Source organism: Lissotriton vulgaris, chromosome 5, assembly GCF_964263255.1.
Source record: "Lissotriton vulgaris chromosome 5, aLisVul1.2, whole genome shotgun sequence".
Classification (NCBI taxonomy): Eukaryota; Metazoa; Chordata; class Amphibia; order Caudata; family Salamandridae; genus Lissotriton; species Lissotriton vulgaris.
The window spans coordinates 967,400,009-967,423,165 of NC_141693.1; the positions used below are offsets into that span (position 1 = coordinate 967,400,009).

Consider the following 23,157-nt stretch of genomic DNA (forward strand, 5'->3'; position numbering starts at 1 on the left):
GATGAACTTCACCTAGTTGATGTCAACGGAGGTGAACGTCTAGCTGTTAAACGCCATGCCTCTGGTGATAGAAATTTCTTGACATTGACCGCCGCCTGGTTGACAGACGTCTGCTTCGACGCCAATGCCTTGGTGGAGCATCTTTAGACGTCCTATATCAAACCTATGCAGACAGAGACTTCTCTCTACGCTGGGCCAGCCCGCACCAACGGAGAACGACTCCTCAATGCTGCCGGGTTGACGGCCGAGAATTCAACGTACCGTATGTCTCAGTCAACGACCAATGTTAAACAGCGATGGTCTTTTCGCTGCAGACAAATGTATTTTCGGCGCAGAGCCAGACGCTGAAGAATAACAGATTGGAACCTTACTTCTGGATGAAGATCTGGCTCTCCTTGCTCTTCTTCACCAGAGAGCTGCATCTTGAAGGTATCTTCCCCTTCTTAGCCAGTCCATAGAGGCAAATCCTCTCGGTCCTTCAGAGATCTCTTGGACAAAGACTGGAAATGCTGGCAAGTATTGGGAGAGTGATCATTAGGAAGGCAAAGGATACAGACCGGATGGGAGTGCTTTGGCCTTCTTGCCACAGGAAGGGCAAGAATCAAACAGGGCATTTTTGAGTGAGAAACAATGCTCAACTCTCAAATTGAAAACTACTTCACCAGTAAAAAGCTATTCAGATAACAGACAATAATTTGACAGAAATCAGAAAAAACAGAGCTGAAGTAACCAGGGTCCCGACAGGAGCCGGAAAGAACTGGCCTAACTGTCACCCATGAGGCATGATGTGAAGCTAGGGGTCATGGCTGCCATAAAGGCACTGAGCTAGTTTTATTCTGTGTGATAACTTTTCAGCTTTCTATACTAATGTTCCCACAATGCCGCCTATGGTCTGGCAAGGTTTTTCATTCCTCTCTGCAGGAGTATGATTTCTAGGATGCATTAAAGCAGTTTTCAAATATTTTTCTTTCTCCCTGCTTTATTGGAATGTTAACACCATTGATGCTGATGCTATTCTCCTCCGGTGCTGGAGAATTAGAAATCCCATTGTTCATGACGAGCTCAACTCGTCATGAGTGTACGATAGGTGTACCTCGTGACGAGCTGAGCTCATCATGAGCATCGATGGGGTTAATATTTATGCAAGAGAAATTCTTACACTGCTCGGCCTTTACTGTATGGCGGGCTTGTTTGTGATATATATATATATATATATATATATATATATATGTTTAGAGCTACATATATGTTTCCACATATAGGTTTTTATATGTTTCTGGGGTCCCCGTGCATGGGCAGGAATATTCATGTGCTTATGACTGAGGAGGATCCCCTGGAAGAGAATCACCATTTACAAACAAAAGTGACAAGTCAATTAAAAAGATGGCGGAAAGTGGGCTGAGCTTCACGCCCATATACTGAATATAGAAAGTCTTGAAGACACTGCACATGTGCTGACCAGGTGAGCCCTAAAAAGGGGTTATGATGTTTGCTAAAGCATCTTGAAATAATACAAATACTTTATGCTGGCCCTTTGCATAATCTTTCTTTTAAGAGTCTCTAGTCCTTCCTGAAGAGACACATACAGAGATAGATATATATACAGAGATAGATATATATATATATATATATATTCAATGAAAAAAACCATAGGTTTGACACCAGTTATAGTTAGCTGGAAATTTTACTGACATAAAAACAAATGAAATTCCTACATTATATTTAGTTGGACTCACTATAACTTGCGCGCCTGCAATGCACTGCTGATGACGTCACATATTCTATCACTCATGACATGGTCAGTGACATCACTCATGACACTATATATATATATATATAGTTGCTGTGGAGGAGAAAGCGGTTGCGAGGAATTGCTCCTGGCTTTGGGTGACGTGCACTGTCACATCTACCCCCGCCGACATTTGGTCTACAGCACGCCGGTTGAAGCGGTGAGGGGACTCGAGGGAAAAACTTAGCTGGCATCACAAAGACTCACAATTTGGGCTTCCTCGACTGCAAATCCCACATTCCGCCCACCCCACTGGGTCTTCATTCCTATCATCACCTACCTGGGATCGGACCTGTGCATTCTGGGTGTTGCAGTTCAGCACTACACGGTAGGCTGTAACAGGTGGTGCTTCATCTGCATAGGGGGCGGAGCCGACCTTCAACAAAGGGGGCGGCGGGATTCAACATTTGGCTAAAGTGGAAGATGCTGTGAAGATCTTTGGGAGCTGAGGAAGGCAATAAAAGCCGAAATGCATTCGCCACAATAAAGCTGCTTCCTTTCTGTTTCCCCCGATGTGGCCTCTGCTCTCTTGTGTCTGAAGGGAGATTACAGTTCTGTAGTAGGGGTATCTCTGTTATAGTCATGATCTAGTGAATAGTCCCGCCCATGTGCGTGGACCACGGAGCAATCAAAAATAATCTCTTAAAGTGTCGAAAAAATGCAGAACTGCACAGACACTTGAGAGAATTAAAGACAGATAATGCAGCCTATAAACAGGCTACACTGTCCAGTACTTCAACTAGAAATTCCACCAAAAATGCACAAACAGCAAAGTCTGTCCATATTTCCCTTGCTTTAGCAGCAAAAACCCTCTGGAATGATAGAGAGGAAGACCTGGATAGACATGCCCCTAGGCTGCCATTATGTGGCTCAAAACAGGATACTGTGCCTTTAAGAGAACTTTCCAGAACTTCACAGTATCCCAGAATGCCCTGCAGGTCCCTTCTACTTTCAGTTCTTTTTTCCAGCTCCTTCTAGCAAGACCCTGGAGCATTGAGCTCTCCCTTTTCAAGGGTTTTTTGGTGATTTTTCACTACTTTTTCGAAGTTAGGTGCTTTATAAGTACTTTGGTGCCTTTCTCCTTGGTGTTGCACTCTGTTTTATGTCGAATATGCCTGCATTATTCGATAAATGCCCGGAGTGCTCCAGGAAAAAGGCCAAATCGGATCCCCATGAGGTGTGTATCCTCTGCCTTCCCTCTTCCCATGTCTATATATGTACACACACTATATATATATATATATATGCTACTTACCAGTATGCATCTGTTCTTGGCATAGAGGGCTGCAGAGTGGTACATTATGAATAGATCGCCATCTGGTGTTGGGCTCGGATGATTGCACTTGTTTTTCTCTTGGAGAAGTCTTTTGTCGTCACAAGACAGGTGACTCCTCCTTTGGGTGCTAGTGCGCATGGGCATCGGCTCCATCCTTAGATTGTTTTGCCATAGTAGGGTTAAATGTAGTAGTATGATAGAATACAGATAGAAATGCCCATGTAAGTATCTAAATAAGATAGTGCTGGAACAGACACAGGTTTCCGGGGAGGCTGGGCGGGCATGTACCACTCTGCAGCCCTCTATGCCAAGAACAGATGCATACTGCTAAGTAGCATATTCCGTTCGAGGCATATGGGCTGCAGATGGTACATTATGAATAGACTATACAGCAGTTATCTCCCTAGCGGTGGTCACCAGTGTCTGTTGCAACAGTCTGAAATAGTCTTTAGTACCGCTTGTCCCACTCTAGCCTGTTGTGTTGCCTGCACATCTACACAGTAGTGTTTTGTGAAGGAATGCGGTGTAACCCAGGTAGCTGCTTTGCATATGTCATCTAGGGGAATGTTTCCTAAGAATGCCTTAGATGCTCCTAGTTTACGTGTAGAGAGCTCTAGGAGGAACAGTTAATGCCCTCTTTGCTTTTAAGTAGCATATTTGTATACATTTTACAATCCACCTGGCAATGCCTGCTTTAGAGATAGGATTGCCCTTATGTGTAGGAGAAAACGCTACAAATAGTTGTTTTGTCTTTCTGAAAGTTTGTGTTCTATGTAGTACAATATTGCCCTTCTGACATCTAATGTATGTAGGGCTCTTTCTGCTACCGTCTGTGATTTTGGAAAGAAGACTGGTAGTTCCACTGGCTGATTGATGTGGAATGCTGAAGTAATTACTTTAGGCAAGAATTTTGGGTTTGTTCTAAGAACCACTTTATTTTGATGTAACTGCATAAATGGTTCTTGTATTGTAAATGCTTGAAATTCACTTACTCTTCTGAGTGAAGTAATAGCTATAAGAAAGGCCACCTTCCATGTGAGGAATTGTATTTCACACCTATGCATAGGTTCGAAAGGTGGTCCCATTAGTCTGGTAAATACTACGTTGAGATTCCAGACTACAGGCGGTAGTCTTGGTGGAATGACTCTTTTGAGGCCTTCCATGAAAGTTTTTATTGCTGGTACTTTGAAAAGGGAAAGATGTCTGTTTAGTAGGTACGCCGCTATAGCTGCAAGATGTACTCTAATAGAGGTGTAGGCAAGGTTACATTGCTGCAAGTGTAGTAAATAGCAAATAATCTGTTTAGTGGATGCGTCCAGAGGGTTGATGTTACTGTTATAGTATACAGCAAACCTTTTCCACTTTGCTGCATAGCATGCTCGGGTGGTGCTTGCTTAATGATTTCCATACAGTCCGGAGGTAAATCTAAGTATCCAAATTCTATGACCTCAGGAGCCAGATCGCTAGGTTTAATGGTTTGGGATCTGGGTGCATTATTTCTCCATGGTTCTGTGTAAGGTGCATGGGTAATCTCAGCTTTTGATGTGGCACCTGTGAGAGTTGCAATAGCGTGGTGAACCACGGCTGTCTTGCCCACGTGGGTGCTACTAGTATCATGGTCATTGAATGTTGTTGCAGTTTCCGAACCACTGATGGAATTAGCAGGAGAGGGGGAAAAAGCGTAAGCAAATTTGTTGGACCAATTTATCCATAGCGCATTGCCCTGGGACAGGTGGTGTGGGTACCTGGATGCGAAGTTTTGGCATTTTGCGTTCTGATGAGTGGCAAAGAGATCTATCTCTGGTTGTCCCCATCTTTGGAAGAATGGCTGCAGTATTTGGTTGTGCAGTTCCCATTCGTGTATTTGTTCTGACTCTCTGCTTAGGATGTCTGCTATCTGATTTTGAACTCCTGGTAGGTGTTCGGCTAACAGATAGATCTTCTGAGGAATGGCCCATCTCCAAATGTCCTGTGCTAAACTGGATAGTTGGAGAGAGTGTGTCCCCCCTGTTTTTTAATATAATACATTGCAGTCATGTTGTCTGTTCTGATCAGGACTGCTTTGTTGAGGATTTGCATTTGGAAAGCTTTTAATGCTAGAAACACTGCTAGTAGTTCCAGATAATTGATGTGCAGTCTTTTTTGCTGTACACTCCATTTTCCCTGTACTGTATATTTCTCCATACGCACTCCCCATCCGGTGAGCGATGCATCCGCTGTTCGTATCACTTGTGGAATCGGTTCTAGGAACGACCGTCCCTTGGAAATGTTTGCTGTGTTCCACCACTTCAGAGAGCGATGTGTGCGGTCGTCTACCAACACCAGATCTGTAATCTGACCTTGAGCCTGATTCCACTGTGTCGCTAGACACTCCTGCAGTGGACGCATTTGTAGTCTGGCATATGGTATAAGCAGTATGCAGGAGGACATCACCCCTAACAGCTGCATGAACACTCGAGCTGTTAGTGAGTGTTGTGGTTGAAATTTTTGGATCAACGTGATCATCGTATGGATCCTGATTGGATTGGGGTATACTTTGGCTTTTTCTGTATCTATAGTAGCCCCTAGGTATTGTTGAATCTTGTTGGTTGTAGGTGGGATTTTGTGTAGTTCGCCGTAAACCCTAGCTGGTGCAGCAATTGAATGGTCTTTTGTGTGTTTTGAAGACATTCTTCCTGTGACTTGGCCTTTATTAGCCAATCGTCCAAGTAAGGGAAGACATGTATTTCTTGTCTTCTTAGGTGTGCTGCAACTACTGCTAGGCATTTTGTGAACACCCTTGGTGCTGTTGTGACCCCAAACGGAAGGACTTTGAACTGATAATGTTGTCCTTGTACTACAAACCTGAGGTATTTTCTGTGGGCTTTGTGAATTGGGATGTGAAAGTAAGCGTCTTTTAGATCCAGTGTAGAAAGAAAGTCCCCTTTCTTCAGTAAAGGAAGTACTTGTTGGAGCGTGACCATGTCGAAATGTTCCGAGTTTATGTATGCATTGAGAGGTCTGAGGTCTAAGAATGGTCTTAGAGATCCGTCTTTTTTGGGGATTAGGAAGTATAGAGTGTATACTCCTGTCCCTTGCTGATGTTTTGGAACCTTCTCTATGGCATGCTTTTGTTGCAGTGATAGTACTTCTTGTTTTAACAATGTTAGATGATCTTGACTCATTGGACGCTGTCGGGGGGGGGGGGGGGGGATGTTTGGTGGGGTAGCTGTGAGTTCCAGGCAATAACCACGTTGGATAATCTGTCTCACCCACCTGTCTGATGTGATGTTTTCCCAGACAGGTAGGAACTGTGATAAACGTCCCCCGACCGGTGTTATATGGTCTGGGGGGAGTTGCATTAAGTCACTGTTTTAGGGTTGGGGAGTTGCGGTTGTTATTATTTCCGCGACCTCTACCCTTGTTGTTGGTACCTCTGTAACTGCCTCTTTAATTACCTCTGGGTGATGTTGGTGTAAAAGAGGTAGATTGTTGGCTTGTGCCGGTATTTTTTGACCCCCCTCTGTAGGTGGCCTACGAAAGGAACTCCTTTGAGTTGGCTGTTGTAATGCTCCCATTGATTTAGCCGTTTGTGTCTTTTTTCATCTTTTCTGAAGTCTCATCTGTACCTGAGCCGAAGTGTTTTTTGGTCAAAAGGTTGGTTCAATAAAGATGTTTGTACTTCTTGTTTGAACCCTGAGACCCTAAGCCATGCATGTCTTCTTAACATGATACTGGTGTTGATGGATCTTGCTGCAGTGTCTGCTGCGTCTAATGCACACTTAATGGAAGTGTTAGTTTATCTTCCCTTCCTGTATAAGCTGGTCTGCCCGTTTTTGATGTTCCTTAGGGAGATGTGTGATGAGTTTTTCTAACTCATCATAATGCGCTCTATCATAGCGTGCCAGTAGCGCTTGTGTCTTAGCTATGCGCCAGCTGTTTGCTGCTTGGGATGCTACCCTTTTGCCTGATGCATCTATTAGCTTGGACTCATTATCAGGTGGAGGCGCTTCTCCTGTAGATAAATAATTTGCTCTTTTACGAGCGTTTGTAACTACAAGCGAGTCCAGAGATACTTGTTCTTTGATAAATATTGGGTCCTTTGGGGCTACCTTATATTTTGTATCAATTCTTGGGTTTAATACCCTAGCCCTGACATGGTCTTTGAATATGTCTGCTGTGTGATTGAGAAGACCCTTTAGCATAGGTAGTGTGCCTGATGTTCTTTGTGCAGCAGGTACCGTTTCTAAAAGGAAATCCTCTATTCGAGGTTCTTTATGTAAATCTACCTTATGGTATTTAGCTGCCCTGTTAATCAACTGCACAAAACCCGTATTATCATCAGGTGGTGAAGGTTTTGAGGGGTATAATTGTGGGTCGTTATCGTCTGACCCTGCATCATAATTTTCCCATGGGTCTTCCTCATCTGGGATAGTGTCGTCATCTCCATGAGGTTCTCCCTCCCCTGCATCACGGTCTACATCTGTTTGAGGTGTAGATGGTCGAGGAATAGCTGGCCTAGTGTGAGGAAGAGGGTGTGTCTCTAGGCTAAGGAGAAAGGGGAGGAGTTGTATTTGTCCCCATTGTTCTCTTTTTAGGAGGAAGAGCTTTGTCATCTAGTTCATTCTTCCTCTTTTTGGTGATTTTGTCACCACTTTGCCAGTTTGCGGATCGATACAGTCTTTTGTTTTGGATCTGTCTGCTGCTCCCGTATCGGTACCGAAGTTTTTGGTTCCGAAAGGTGCCTTTGCTTCTGACCGTCAATGTTCTGTTTTTGGCACCGAGAATTTGCTCGATTCTGATTTTTTCAGTGTCGAGTAAGTCTTCGACGTCGAAGCATGTTTCGGTTTCGACATGGATTTTTTCGATGCCGAGCTTTCCTTTGTATGGAGCTTTGGTGTTGATGTAGACCATTTCTCAGATCCGACATGGTGGGAGGCAGAGAGTTTCAGTTTCTGTTTCGTTGCGTCGGAAACTTTCTTCGGTGGTCTGACCGGGCTCGAAGGCGGGGTCGGTACCACACTGGGTCGTTTTTTTGGTAAGGGGACGTCGTCACTCACGGTTTGTTGAACGTATATTTCCTCGAAATCAGACTCGTCCCTTCCGACCGAGACTCGTCTTCATGTTCCTCTTTTTCGAGGTGCTGGTCTTCAAACCGCTCCGGGATTGCCTCCGACTGCATTCTTGAAACCTCGTGTCTTCAGGCTCGACGGTTTCTAATCGTCGACTTGGAGAATGCTGCGCAGGCTATGCAGTCCCTGGATTCGTGTTCAGGCGATAGGAAGAGATTGCACACCTCGTGTAGGTCCTTGTGTGGGAACTTAGCACCACACGTTGGACATCTATTAAATGGAGTACTTTCCATGGACTCCGGGCTGGACTAAGTCGAGAAAGGCCTCCCGGTCTCGTCGACGTAGAAGAAAATGTTTATTGTTGGAGTCGAAACGCATCGGAATGGAAATGAAATTGTGTTCGATAATATTGTCGAATTGGAAAGGGAATACGCTGCGAAATATCACTTTCTCGAAGTCGATCCGGAGCGCTTCGATCCTCATCCGAACCCGATGGCGGAAAAAAAACAATCTAAGGATGGTGCTGATGCCCATGCGCACTAGCACCCAAAGGAGGAGTCACCAGTCTTGTGACGAGAAAAGACAAGTGCAATCATCAGAGCCCAACACCAGATGGCGATCTATTCATAATGTACCATCTGCAGCCCATATACCTCGAACACATATATATTCACTGAAAAAACCATAGGTTTCACACCAGTTAGTTAGCTGGAAATTTTACTGACATAAAACCATTGATATTCCCAAGTTATAGTTAGTTGGACTCACTATAACTTGCGCGCCTGCAATGCATCACTCATGACATCACTGATGACACCATCCAGGGAATGTGTGTCTTTCTGAAAAATCGATGTTTTATATTTTAGTTTCTATTTTTGAATATGTGTTTCAAGGGTTACATTACACTGAAAGGAGGTCTGTCACTCGGTCACAAGGACGGCGTCACTTTTTTTATTTTTTTGTTTTATATTTTTTAGTATGAGTGTCTGCATGGTTTGGTGGGGTATTACTTAGCACATAGATGCATCAATGACTGACTCACTGTTTGTATGCGTTTTGAAGTCAGCATATGTGCAGGACTGTATGGGTGGATGAGTGTGTATATGTGTGTGTTAGTGAGTGAATGACTGTCTCACTAGTGTCTTAATGAGTAACTACATATGTTTTAATCTAGTATATGTGAGTATTGATGTATATAAGTGAGTATATGTGAGATTGTAAGAGTTCCTGTTTAAATAAGTATGTGTTTCTATAAGTGATTGTTCAAGAGAGTAAGTATGTGTAAGTTTCCTTAGAAGTAATGTGGTAGTGTGTGTATATAGCTGTATATGCAAATAAATGGATGATCAATAGTTTATTTGCATGTGTGATTATGTGTGCGAGTAACTTTTGGATGACTGTCGGTGTGTAACCATAGGTTTCACACCAGTTATAGTTAGCTGGAAATTTTACTGACATAAAACCATTGAAATTCCCACGTTATAGTTAGACTCACTATAACTTGCGCGCCTGCAATGCACTGCTGATGAAGTCACATATTACATCACTCTTGACATGGTTAATGACATCACTGATGACACCATCCCTGTGTCAGAGTGACAGAACTCCTTTCAGTGTAATGTAACCCTTGAAACACATTCAAAATTATAAACTAAAATTTTCAAAAAAAGATACCCATACCAGTTTCAACAACCAATTCAGTAATACCACCATCTATATACACATCCACTCATTCACCAACAGGTCTATATATTAACTCATCATATGTAGTGAAACACCTATACATCCTGTTTTTTCAGTGAATTTATTAGGTTTTTTAAATGCTAATTCCTAACTATAACGTGTGTGAAACCTATGGTTTTTTTCAGTGAATTTCATAGGTTTTTTAATAGCAAATTGTTGGGCTACATCTGGCTGATATTTGGGCTACATTTGTTTATTTTGTCTCTGGTGGCCATCTTTGGGCTACATTGGGCTCTAACATATATATAGCCCAATATATATTTTCAAAGTTAATTTTCGTAAAAACCACTGGAGCATATATCTTGAGACATAGCAAAGGCACATCGGGGTACCAGTCCCTACAATTTTGTCAAGTTTGGTGGAAATCCAATCAGCCGAACGGGCTAAAAGTGAGTTCGACCGCCCTAAGGAAATTAACTTGGGGAAAACACGTTTCGGGACCCCCCCCTTTTATCTCGGCCTCCGCTTGACGAATCCCCCCCACATTTTCAGGGAAGGAGCGGGCCAGGAACTTTGAGAAATTCGCGAAGATTCGTCCACCGGCGCCAAAGTTATTCCCAATAAAATGTTGCGGATTTCATATGGAAAGTAGATCCTAACTATAACTACCTACTGGCGACCGCCAGTAGGATTATATATATATATATATATATATATATATATATATATATCTATATATCAAAGCGTCCTTCTCAATGTCCTTGACTAAGGACTCTGTGTCTTAAACGCGTCTGTTACACTTGTTTGTGGGCTGAAATAAATCCTTGCCGCTTACCCCTGGAGTGCGTTAACGTTTTCTTTACAGAAGCGATTGGAGCCTGAAATTATAATATATATATATATATATATATATATATTTATTTTTTTAACACTCCTCCGCCTTTTGAACGAAAGCAATGGGCGCACTCGATCTACGCGTTTGTGCTACAAGCACCTTGCTCGCTCATCGTGAGCAAGGTGCTTGTAGCACTGAAACGCGTAGATTGAGTCTGTTATCACTACTGAAGGATTGCAATAAACCAAATTGTGGAACTTAAAGGGAGTGCGCCTATTGCTTTCGTTCAAAAGGCGGAGGAGTGTTAAATAAGTAACGGCGAGGTTCTGCCGTAGGGATTGCACCCACATCGAGCGCTTAATGGCCGGGAAACTGGGAACCGGCGTGTGGAGATTATATATATATATATATATATATATATATACACACACACACATATACACAGACACACACAACCTTGCTTCATGCCACCAGCAATCACCCGCGACATTTAATTTGTAGTATCCCCTGCGGGGAGATGCTTCGAATTAAACAGATTTGTAGCAGGCAGGAAGACATGGTGGAAGCCCAATCTGCCCGTCGTGAATGCTTCCTAGCTAGAGGGTACACAGACAAAAGCATTATGGCAGCTATTAGACGCACGCAGCTGCTGCCTAGAAAAGAGGCCCTAATTACTAAAGCGATGAGACAGAACAATGTGGAGGTTCCTGTTGAAGACACTATAAGACTGATAATCACATATAACAAGCAACATCTAGACATTAGGAAGATCATGACTAAACACTGGGATCTTATTAAGAACGACCCGGTGTTAAAAATGGGAACGGTCAATGCCCCAACCATTACTTTTAAAAAAGCGGGCTCTATGCAGAATAGTTTGACTAGTAGCAGCCCTGAGATCTTAGCCAAGACAGACTGGTGGAATAGCCGGAAAGGGTTTGTTAAATGTACCAACTGCAAAGCCTGTAAGAATGGGGTGAATAAGAAAACTTACACCTCTCCCTTTTTCAAGAAAGATTTGCATTTCGAAATATTTAACCTGTAAAACTGAGTTTGCAATATATGTCCTTGAGTGTCCTTGTGGGCTTAGATATGTTGGTAGTACGAGACTTCCGGTCCATAAGAGTACTTCAACATTTAAGAGCCATCATACATTGCGATGAAAGTTACCCTGTTGCCAGACATTTTAAAGATTGCCATAAACACTAGTCTATTGAAATATTATGCCATAGACGCAGTCATGCCACTAAGGAGAGGCGGCGACAGGGATGGGGCTCTCCGCAAACTAGAAACCTACTACATTTTGAACTTAGACAGTAAGCATCCAAGTGGTTTGAACGCAGGGGAGGACCTCTATACATGTTTGTAATGGGAAACAATCATGTCTATTCAGTTGTTGAAGACATTGAAATCAAAGGTGCTATGTATGCATTGGTTACAGGTTATTCAATAGCATTTGATCAATTTGCAAAAAACTCTTAATTACATGTATGTCGCAGTAGCTATTTGAAATAATTAATTTTGTTTTTAAATTATAAATCTATTTTGCACTGGATTTTAACATTATATGTGTGTTAAGACATGTCTTGCACTTTTTATGTATACACGGGTTGTAATTTATATTGTTTACATTGCACTGCTTTGCACAATAGGATATGATCCTAAGATATTTTTGATAACACATATCATGAAATACCCCGTAATAAGCGTTTAATGTTGGGACAAGAAATATTCTATACTGGAAGGCATTTTGTTATTTGGCTAGAATACCTGTATTTTACAGTTAGTATCCCGACGAAGTTTTCCCTGGTGTGACATCAATATGTAGAAAAAATCTCACAGGTTGTCATATGCTACTATAGCAGCAACATATTGCACATTTATGATGATGTTTTTATGTATGATTTTTAAAATTATTTAGCATATGTATTTATTTGGGGAAATGCTTTTAGCTTTTTTAAAACAGTCCATTCAATGCTGTTTTTTAAAGTGTATGACTCAATGACGCTAGGAAAGTATTTTGTCTATATTGGTTATGACGTGGATTACCCAATTGTGCCCTCCCACTTTAAATTTCGTTCTATCACTCCAAGGCGCTGTCATGTGGTCAAGGGTCAAGGAAGACCCGAAACGCGTCATGGCTATTGCACCAAATAAAACTTGCACCTTAAATTCCTGGGTCCGCTGTCGTCCTTCTGCATGCTTCAAGGGTGCGACAGATATATACATACACATACATACATACATACACATACACATACACATACACACACACACACACACACACACACACACACACACACACACACACACATACACACCAATGCCCTGGGGTCCATGCACATGGGCAGGACTATTCAGTGTAATGTCTAGAAATGGAAATCCCAAGAAATAAGGGGAGGTTACGTTCAAATGCTCATGGAACATAGTTGATTTATATAACGGTGCACTGTCCAGATGATGGTACAGAATTGAGAGGGAGGAATTAAGGGTTAACTAATTTAGATGCATCACATCAAGTGCAGGGGTATTTATAATTAGAGCTCCTGGTTTTATGGTATTTATATTTGTCGTTTCCGGCGGTATTTATTTTTGCTAATCTTACCTGTCTTTATCCATATCCGTTTTAGGTGTTATGAATAAATAAAGCTGAAAGGTGTATATTTCTGCATGTCAACTGTTAATGTGCACTCTTGCCTGAACGCCTGGCAGGTTTCAATGATATATGAACACTTAGATGATAAAATATGCACTTGTAAGAAAAAACGTAAGTTAAAATCAACGGTGTGCAAATTTACAGCTGTTTAAGGCTCTTAACTAAACCCCCTTCATTTTTTTATCCACTTGCCTGTCAATCTGCACAGCTATTCAGCTGGCAGTCACAGTTGAAAGCGTTTAGAATCTCTCAAAAACAACCCAATTTACGTTTTTATCCACGTTTAAAAATACATACAGGAAAATGAATGGTCTTCCGACTATCTGTAAAAATCAGTAAAGCCTTATTTATACTTGGATGGCTTCATTCCTTTATGTGGTACACTGGAGAATTCAAACACTACATTCAGTTTGTCAATCTAAAAATATTGCACACCAGCTGTCACCGTTTCAGATATTTATAATAAAATGCATTTAAAGAGAATCAATTTCCTTTAAAATCAAAACATAGGAGGAAATTGTAGTGAACTTCACAGGCGAGTGTAAAGTGAAAGGGGTGATACGAGTAACAGGAGACATGGTGGCAAAGACTAGGAACTTGAATAGTCCATTTCAGCACCTGCTCAGATGAATCATAGGACAACTCGCATAAGAGGTTGTTTTACAAACTAAAAGATCCCCTCTGCAACATTTGCCCAGAATATGCACAGATAAAGCTTTATCCCCTCAGAGCCAAATATTATATATATTGAAGAGCAGGAGAGCGGTTTCTCATGAGCATACATTATAGAACAAACTAAATCTGCTAAACTGGTTGGGGTTTATTACTGGGTCAAATGAAGTCTGGCTGAACCCAGAAAACAAATAACGAGTTTGTAATAGGGATAAAGCTTCACTGTTTGATACTATACTACAGCCCGGTGCTGTAGTGACACTATAACCAACAGTAAAAAAACTCATTTGAAAAATGAAAGAAGCTTAAGGTATTAACTGGACAGAGTGGCTTTTTTTAAGTTGACTAATTTTTTAATTACGGAGCAGAACCAACAGGCAGTGTGAAAAATACACTACATATAGGAAAAATAAATTTGCTGCATCAGCAATTACATGGGCCTGTGTATATGTATAACTCTTCCACAACTGGCAACCACTTTTATCAGTACACAAAGAAATTTTTAACTGCTTATATGCCAGCCCACTAATTTCACTAGGACCTCAATTTATCAATGTTGATTAATTTCCCTCATCAAAAATGATATGAACGGATTTTAAAATTAACAGTTATAGGAGGGGAAGAAAAAACATTGTTGGTTATGCTTTCCCTAACTAGAATGTATCAAAAGGACACTTTTCCACAAGTCAACTGGCAACACAAATATATACACAATTTACAATCCTTAAATTTAGTTTTTTTTTTAAATAGTTTGATACAATATTGAACAGGGCTGCATCCCAATTTCAATGGCAGCCATACAAGCATTTGTCACAAAGGATAACACCATCACCAACTTATTACTTCCATACAGACACTGCAATATGGCAGCTGTACAATTCGTAAAAGACGTGAAGAAATGTGTTAGTTCCATCGTCTCAAAACTAAGGACATCTAAAATTAAGATGAGCTACTAGCCCAGTTAGCCTTTTAAAATATGGCTAGTAATAACTGTAACCCACTTAAAAATTAATAAGGGCCACCCTTGGATATAAACCCATACAAGCAGGAGCACAGACTATTTTGCATAATTGAAGAATGCATTTTGATTGAAAATTACATTGCGTCAAGGGACCGGCCAGCACCATTTCAGAATGACGTTTCAACTTGCTAAAAAATTTGAGAACTAGACCCTTGGTAAAACTCAAAATGTCCCCTCCGGATAAGAATGTCATGTTTTATCACCTTTGTTTAAGTTGGTGATGGCTCCAATCAGCAATAAAAATGCTTGCAAGTGTTCCCAAATTACTTTGCTTAAAAAGACGACAAAGGAAAAAATGTCACAAAACAAATCATAATTTACAAAATTTAATGACTGGCATCTACTTAAATTTTTTGCATACAAGCAGCAAATTTGTTAAAATGCTGGCTTTCACGTCCTACCTAAAACACTATTAGAATAAAATTAAAACAATGGAAAATATTTACACTTTTGTAATTGAAGCATATGACCCAAGTGGGGGAAAAAGCTCAAGAGTGACAGGCCCATGTCCCTTCCATGCCTCAAACAGTCTAGGAATAGATTCAGACAAATTGCAAGTCTGCCTTCAATAAGTGCACATATTAATTTACAGAAAAGGCAAACAGGAGTCTATTTTCTTGTTCTTGCTCTGGTTCTCTTCATTTCAACGTCAGGGGTAACTTTTTTTTCATTGGACGGCCGTTGCTTCTCTTTTCTCAGTCCTCTTGCTTTTAATAAGGAATCACCAACTTCTGTGGGGGGGGGGGGAAAAATGAAACTTATCAATGCATTACGTTAAAGGTGAGCACTGTTTCACATTGCATCATAAACTTACACAGCAAGTTTTATATGGTGATTCAGGTCACAATTACTTCATTCAGTGTAAGCCAGGACAGAGGTGAAAAGAATGTCCACAGAACGGACATGTAAGATGTTCCTTATCTCCCATCTCTACTGTTTCCCCCTCAAACTATTTATTGAAGGGCAGCTAATTAGTATCTCACCTCGGACTGCCCCCATAGCCATCTAGTGGTCTCAAACCTTACTTTCCCATGGGTTTTTAGTATGCCAGTAACTATTTCTCTTCAGTTCGTCCATTTAAATAAAAAAATAAAAAAACTTGGCACGATTGAAGTCTTTCTAAGCGACAGGTCACACTGAACAAAGATGCATGCTGTGCATACTCCCATCATCTGCAGGTTGGGTCCAAAAGTAGAGGGGGAACATTTTACTCTAGGAAACAATTGGTGAATCGTTTTGTTTTTTTGCAGCATTAAGTGTCTTAAATGCACAGCATTTTTTCTCCTTCCTTGGGGAGGCGGGGGGGGGGGTTGGGGGGGGATTAGATTGGCCTACAGCGACTTTCTTTTATGCGGCAGTCTATCCAAGTGTCAAAAATGTGTTTACAGAGACTATGCAGCTGCCCTGTACATGACCTCTACCAAGATTTTGGCCGTTAATACCAATGTGACCTCTTATTTGATGGACACAAGGAGACTAGAAGTAAGAGCAAACTCACTCCACTATGTTCTATTGCTTGTACTATCCATATGACAAGTGTTTTTCGTAACTTGCTGCTCCTAAGGCCGTAAAACTGAATACATTTTCCGGATCTTTTGAGTCTCCTGTATATAGTACCTCAACAGATAACCAGATACTATTGTCTACAGATAGGTCTGGCTCTTGCACCATGCATACTAGCAATTTACACTCTCCAGAGATACAATATGAACTAAGGCAGTCTTGGTTATAAATGAGGGACTACTCATGTACAGGATTACATGGTTCCTTCACACAGCAGACTACCTCAGATGAAGCAGCCGCCTGCATGGAGGAACGAAAGGCACCCGGGGAGTGGCAAGGAGCCCCCGCCAGCCTCGATCCATGACGGACCGATGGGGCCCGCAGACCCCCATGGAGGCGCCAAGGCAGACTACCTCCGGCGAGGCAGCCACCTGCGCAGAGGAAAGAGAGGGACAAGGAGACCACGCCAGCTTTGACCCACAAGAGGACAAAAAGGGGGGGAACCCCGACCCCAGTGGCTCCACCAAGGCAGACTAACTCCGACAAGGCGGCTGCCTGCGTGGAGGAAGAATGGCCTGAGGAGGGAGAAGGGGTCCCCAGCCAGCCACGACCCATAATGGAACAAGGGGGGTCCGCAGACCCCTGTGGCGGTGTCAGGGCCAGCAGCTGCCGGCGCTGTAGCGGCATTACCTTGTCCTTAAACAGAATCGCCTGTTCTAAGGGCTGCTCGGGATGAGAACCGAGCCCCAGCGACCTCCTGCGATACAATAGGGTCTTCTGCAGGAGTTTGGGGCTAAGCCGGGGTACCATGGTCCGAAGGAGAACCCCAAAAGGGCAACACCCCAATGGCACCACATACTCAGAGCCTGGATCCGAAACAATCGGGCCAGAGCTGCCAGCGCAACGGAAGGCCCAGCACAGCGCAAGGGATCCGCTGACTTCCACGGAGGGAAAGGAGGAGAAGCCCGCGAGGCCTGCAAAGCCGCAGCATGTCTCCATCTGGGCTCTCAATGCCCCCTCACCGGGAAACGGTAGATAGGGGGGACGATAAGCGGGCTGCATCACCCGTGGAGAGCCCAGGCCCCCAACAGGCCAGAAACCAGTCCTCGAACAAGTCTTAAAGCCCGAAGGCATCCACACACTGTTCCCACAACCACACGCAATGGCGAAGGGAAAGGCCTAAACTGGCCCAGAGCACGAACCAGATCCACGTTACATGCAGAAGCCCCACCCCGGTGCGCCGGGGTGGGGCTTGTGACCTTGCCGACGTCACGCCTGTGGACATCAGCGCAGAGATGCTGGGGCAAAGAAAATGTTTCCAGGTACAGTCTCACGCCTGGGGATAATTCTACGTTAAGAAATCTTTGGATAGTAGTCTTTGATCTGTACTGGCCACTCACTTGCCAGGTACTTAGTCATTGGATCCTCACTGCCCTGGATCCTCACTGCCCTTGAATTTCCAGGACACTTACTTCTATGTTCAGATACATTTTAAATAGGCAATAACTGTGGCAAAGCAGCTTCAAAGCTGTCCATTACCTTGAAAGAAATAAAACTCCATCCTACCAGAAAGCAGCTATTCCATGGGACTTACAAGATATTTTCCATTAGAAAACGAAGGTAACAAATGAAACTGGTAGAACATTTGAGTTACTTACCTTCGGTAATGATGTATCTAGAAGAGACAATTCTAGCCGCAGATTCGTATAATCATCCCCAGGCTTGGGACTGGATCGGAAAACTTTTTACGCCGGGGGTGAGGGAGTCATCACGCAGCTCCGTCATGTTGCAGGTTCTGCACTTGAGTACTCTATCAGTGGTACCGGGGAAAAGTGTAGGCAAATGTTTGACCAGCTTATCCATAGGGCATTCACCTGGGATCGCTCCTCTGGTTGCCTGGATGCGAAGTGTTGGCATTTTGCATTCTGGTCTATTGTCGGCTTTCCTCACCTCCTGAATAGCCTTTGTGTTTCCTGTGCATTGAGTTCCCACTCATGGGATGCTTAAGTCTGTCTGCTCAGCCAGTCTGCTTCCACATTGTCCTTCCCTGGTAGGTTTATGGCTAGCAGGTCTATTTTGAGTGGGATGGCCCATCTCCATATTTCCTGCGCTAGGTTAGACAGTGCGACAGATTGTGTTCCTCCCTGTTTGTTGATTTAGGACATTGTTGTGTTGTCTGTATCAACACTCTCTGGTTGTACAGTTTTTCCTGGAATGCCTTCAGGGCAAGGAACACGGTCTTCAGTTCCAGGTAGTTGATGTGTCTGACCGCATACGCTGGAGTCCACAGACCCCTTTGTTCATGTGTGCTCCCCATCCCATCTGGGATGAGTCTGTGGTGATGGTCAAAGTTGGGCTTGGTGGTGTTAAGGTTTCCCCCTGGTTATGTTCTCCCTGTTCCACCAGGTAATCTCCTCCTGCACTTCGTGCGTTGCAGCGCAGCCATTCCTGGAATGATCATGTGGAGCCGTATATTGGGGATCAGGTGTATGCAGGACACCATCACCCCCATGATCTTGCTCGCTTGTCCTCACTGTCAGAGCTCGCCCCTTCTGGTAGGGCATCCACCCGGAACGGGCGTGTGCAATCCAGATAGTATGAGAGCGCATGTTTTGGGTCCAGACAGCTGAGTCTCTGTTTCTCTTTCGAGGGATGCGGAGGCGGAAAGAAGGTGGGCAAGGCGATGGACTGCCCGATGTGGAAGGCTGTGACTACCTTGGGCAGGAAAGAGGGTCTTGTCCGCAACACAACCTTCCAGGATGGACAGAAAGGAGGTTTAGAAGAAAGAGCCTGGAGCTCACTCACTCTCCTGGCAGAGGTGATGGCAACCAGGAAAGCAGTCTTCAGTGTAAGAAGACTGAGAGGACAGTTATGAAGCGGCTCAAAAAGGAGCGCACATCAGGTAAGTTAGAACCAGGTTCAAGTCCCACTGGGACAGCTCAAAAGGAACAGGAGGGAACATATGAGTGTTGCCCTTAAAAAATCTGTTAACAAATCGGCGACTTGAACAAAGGCTGATCAGGCAGCCTTAAGAAGGCGGAAAGGTAGCCCTTGATAGTGCCCTGCTGGGCAAGAGAAAGGAGGAAGAGGAGAACCTCAGAAAGGGGGGCAGAGAGTGGATCCACAGCCTTTGCTGTGCACCATGCCACAAATCTGTTCCACCTGCAGGCGTATACCGACTTTGTGGAGGGACACCTGGCTGCCAGAATCACATTACAAACTTCAGGAGGCAAGTCAAGTGGCCTTAACTGTCGCCGCTCAATCTCCAAGCATGGATGTGGAGACTGGACAGGTTCGGGTGGAGGACCGTCCCCTGCTGCTGCGACAGAAGGTCCTCACGAAGAGGCAGACAAATCGGGGGATCAACTGACATGCTGAGTAGCTCGGGATACCAGTATCTTGGTGCCCAGTCCGGAGCCACAAGGATAACTTGGGCCCGGTCACGCCTGATCTTCAGCATTTTGGGCAGAAGTGGTAAAGGCGGAAAGGCATACAACAGACCGCAACTCCACTCGCGACAAAAAGCGTCTCCGGGCGAGTGCTGCCTTGGAAATTCCAACACGCAGAACTGACGACATTGCGCGTTCTCTTCTGTGGCGAATAGCTCTCCCCATTGCTGAAAGAGGCCTTGCACCACGTCTGAGTTTATAACGCCATTAGTGATCCATCATGCAGACTGCCGAGTTCGTCCGCCCTGGCGTTCAGAGAAGCTGCTAGGTGTTGAACCAGCAGGGTCACGCCCTGATGTTCCAGCCACTGCCAGAGGCGCAGAGCCTCGTGGCATAGGGTCCACCAACCCCACTCGCCCTGTTTGTTGCGGTTGCAGTACCACATGGAGGTAGTGTTGTCCGTGAGCACCTGCACTACACTCCCCTGGACAAATGGGAGGAATGCCTTCAATGCAAGCCGGATCGCCGCCAGCTCCAGAAGGTTGATGTGGAGCTGGGACTCCGCCAGAGACCAGAGGCCTCTATCTCCGCCTCTTCCATGTGGCCCCCCCCCCCAGCCTTGGAGGGACACGTCTGTCACAACTACGTGCTCCGGTTGGGGTAGGGAGAGGGATCTGCCACTGACCCAATTGCGGTCTGTGAGCCACCACTGCAACGGTCTTTCAGTGCCCTCCGAGATCAAGACATTGACGGACAAGTTGCCCTGATGCTGGGCCCACTGAAACTTCAGGTCCCACTGCAGAGCCTGCATCCGCCACCGGGCGTGATGCACCAGAAGGATGCAGGAGGCCATCAACCCCAGAAGCCGCAGCGTCAACCTGACCGAGACCCGGGATAAAGGCTGAAAGATCGGAATCAGAGCCTGAATATCCCGAACCCGCTGTTCGGGAGGATAAACCTGAAACTGGCCAGTCTAGAACCGCTCCGATGGGCCTAGGGCTGCCATTCCTACAGATGATAGGGGCACTATACAACTGCCCACGGGCCAGGCTCCGACTCAGTAACTGACTGCTTCCTCATCAGTAGAGGCACCAGACAGGGGTGACCTGGTTGCCCAACCATTAGCCTGTGCACTCAGAGTGTATCATGGCAATGAAGGCATAGGCTTCCCCCACATACAAGATAGTGGTGTCCATGTACGCAGACGATACTTTGCTATATGTTCGTGACCCTGACAACAATTTAACCTCTGTGCTGAGAGAAGTGGTCCGCTTCGGAGCCCTATCGGGCCTGAAGGTAAACTGGTCGAAGTCACTGGCCTTCCTCTTAACCACTATCACGCAGAACATTGAAATGGAATATCCACTGCAGTGGACTACCGATAGTCAGGTACTTATATCCTCGCATCGGTGTGGAGTTGTATACCTATTTAGAGCAAACTATGGCACTGCCTTCAGCAGGCTGGAAGACTACGTCGAAGCTTGGTGTAGGCTGTCACTCTCCTTACTGGGGCGAATATCCATAATGAAAATGGTAGTGTTGCCAAGATTCCTGTTTATGACACTTCCGATATTGGTTTGAAACAGGATTTGGGAAGTACTAATACAACTTATGATCAAACTGGCTTGGGCAGGGAAACAACCCCGGGCCAAGTGGACACTACTCACATTACCTTACAGCATGGGAGGGCTCAGTGCCATAGACTTAGAGCTTTATTATAGAGTGAAACAAGCCGCGCACCTACATACCTGGCTCCATGGCGATGGCAGTATTCCATATGCCTGAATGGAAACACTCTTTGCCAGCCCTTTCTCGCTCCCGTCCACGATCTTCCAGCCGGTGGATCGTAGAACCGGCATACTGGACTCAATCGCCGCAACCAATCATGCATGGCACAGCCTGCTGCAACTACAGGGGGGCGCCCGGCTATACACCCCAATAATGCCAATAGATGGGCTCGATGGCCCTCTCCCATCAAGGAGAAATTTGCATTACACAACATAGACGTTAAAGTGGCAGGGGATTTGTTCCAGGACGGGATAGCCAAAACTTGGGAGCAAGCAACAACTAATAGAGCAGATGCACCTCGGTTGACCCGCTTCGTTTCACAGGGTGCGATGCGCTCTTTCAGACCTGTTGGGCGAGGACATGGCTTAGCCACCTGAGGTTTCGGAACTCACGTATGTCTTTAAGGCAGAGACTCCTCAAAAACTACTGTCCAACCTATATAAAAGATTTCGCAGGCGCACAGGGAACACACATACACGAAGGCACGTCAGGCATGGCAAACTGATCTGCAGATGGTTATTGACGACATGTGGCGATACTGCTGCACTAACACTAGGAAGTTATCCCTTAATGGCAGACACCGGCTCGTTCACTTAAAGTTCCTCAACAGGGTGTTTTACACACCGGCGAGGCTGCGCAGGTACGGCCTTCGCGACACTGTTGACTGTGAAAGATGCCACGCCTCGGACGCAGATCTCCTGCACCTGGCATGGCAATGCCCAGGCATACGGATTTCTGGGACAAGATCTTTACTGAGATAAGCAGCATAGTAGAAATAGAATTCACACCCGACCCTGAGCTTGCGCTCCTGGGATACACCAAGAAGCTCCCCAGGGCCACATGGCGATTGGTAGACATGGGACTGCTTATAGCCCGGAGGGTGGTGGCCTGCTGTTGGATGAGAGGCCCTGCGCCTACACCTAAGCGATGGCTGTTCGGGCTGGATTGTTCCCCATGAGGCAGCGGGTCAGACTGATTTGCATAGGGCCATGTCTGAACTGGGGTGGCGGAGTGAGCTAAAGAACGATGATGTGTTTGTATTGTCAACGCTCCGTCCATCATCTCCTTTGGTTTCTCTTTGTTCGCCCTAAGTTGGCAGGGTATGCTCAGACGCGAGTCTCTTGCTCACTGCCACTGGATTCAAGCAAGTCCGGTTGAAGACGGCTGCAATGCCAGAAACCGGTCCTGGAAAGCTGGATTCCAGTCCAGGGAAGACATGGATTGGCAGTTCAGGCTGTACTGTTCCCATGAGGCACAGGGTCAGAAGGATTTGCATAGGGCCATGTCTGAACTGGGGTGGCGGAGTGAGCTAAAGAATGATGGATTAAACTCAGATCAGTTGATTGGGGGTGAGTGTATTGTCAACGCTCCATCCATCATCCCCTTTGGTTTCTCAAATCAACACAGGTACCTTCCTGAGCAGCAGCAGACATAAGAGACTCCGCCGAGTCCCACAAGCTTGAGGTGGCCCTAGCCAAAAAACACAGCGTGTAA

The 23,157-nt window shown here is 44.8% G+C and overlaps 1 protein-coding gene across 7 annotated transcripts in view; it reads right to left on the minus strand.

The window, feature by feature from the left end:
* Positions 1-15,293: 15,293 nt before the first annotated feature.
* The window catches only part of LOC147711836 (uncharacterized), a 106,126-nt gene continuing 98,262 nt past the window's right edge, over positions 15,294-23,157 (minus strand). For all 7 annotated transcript variants that reach the window (XM_086922559.1, XM_086922560.1, XM_086922558.1 and 4 more), the window contains one exon: positions 15,294-15,714. In XM_086922559.1, the coding sequence (XP_086778685.1) occupies positions 15,593-15,714 (122 nt within the window). In that variant the 3' untranslated portion in view covers positions 15,294-15,592. The remainder of the gene's footprint in view (positions 15,715-23,157) is intronic.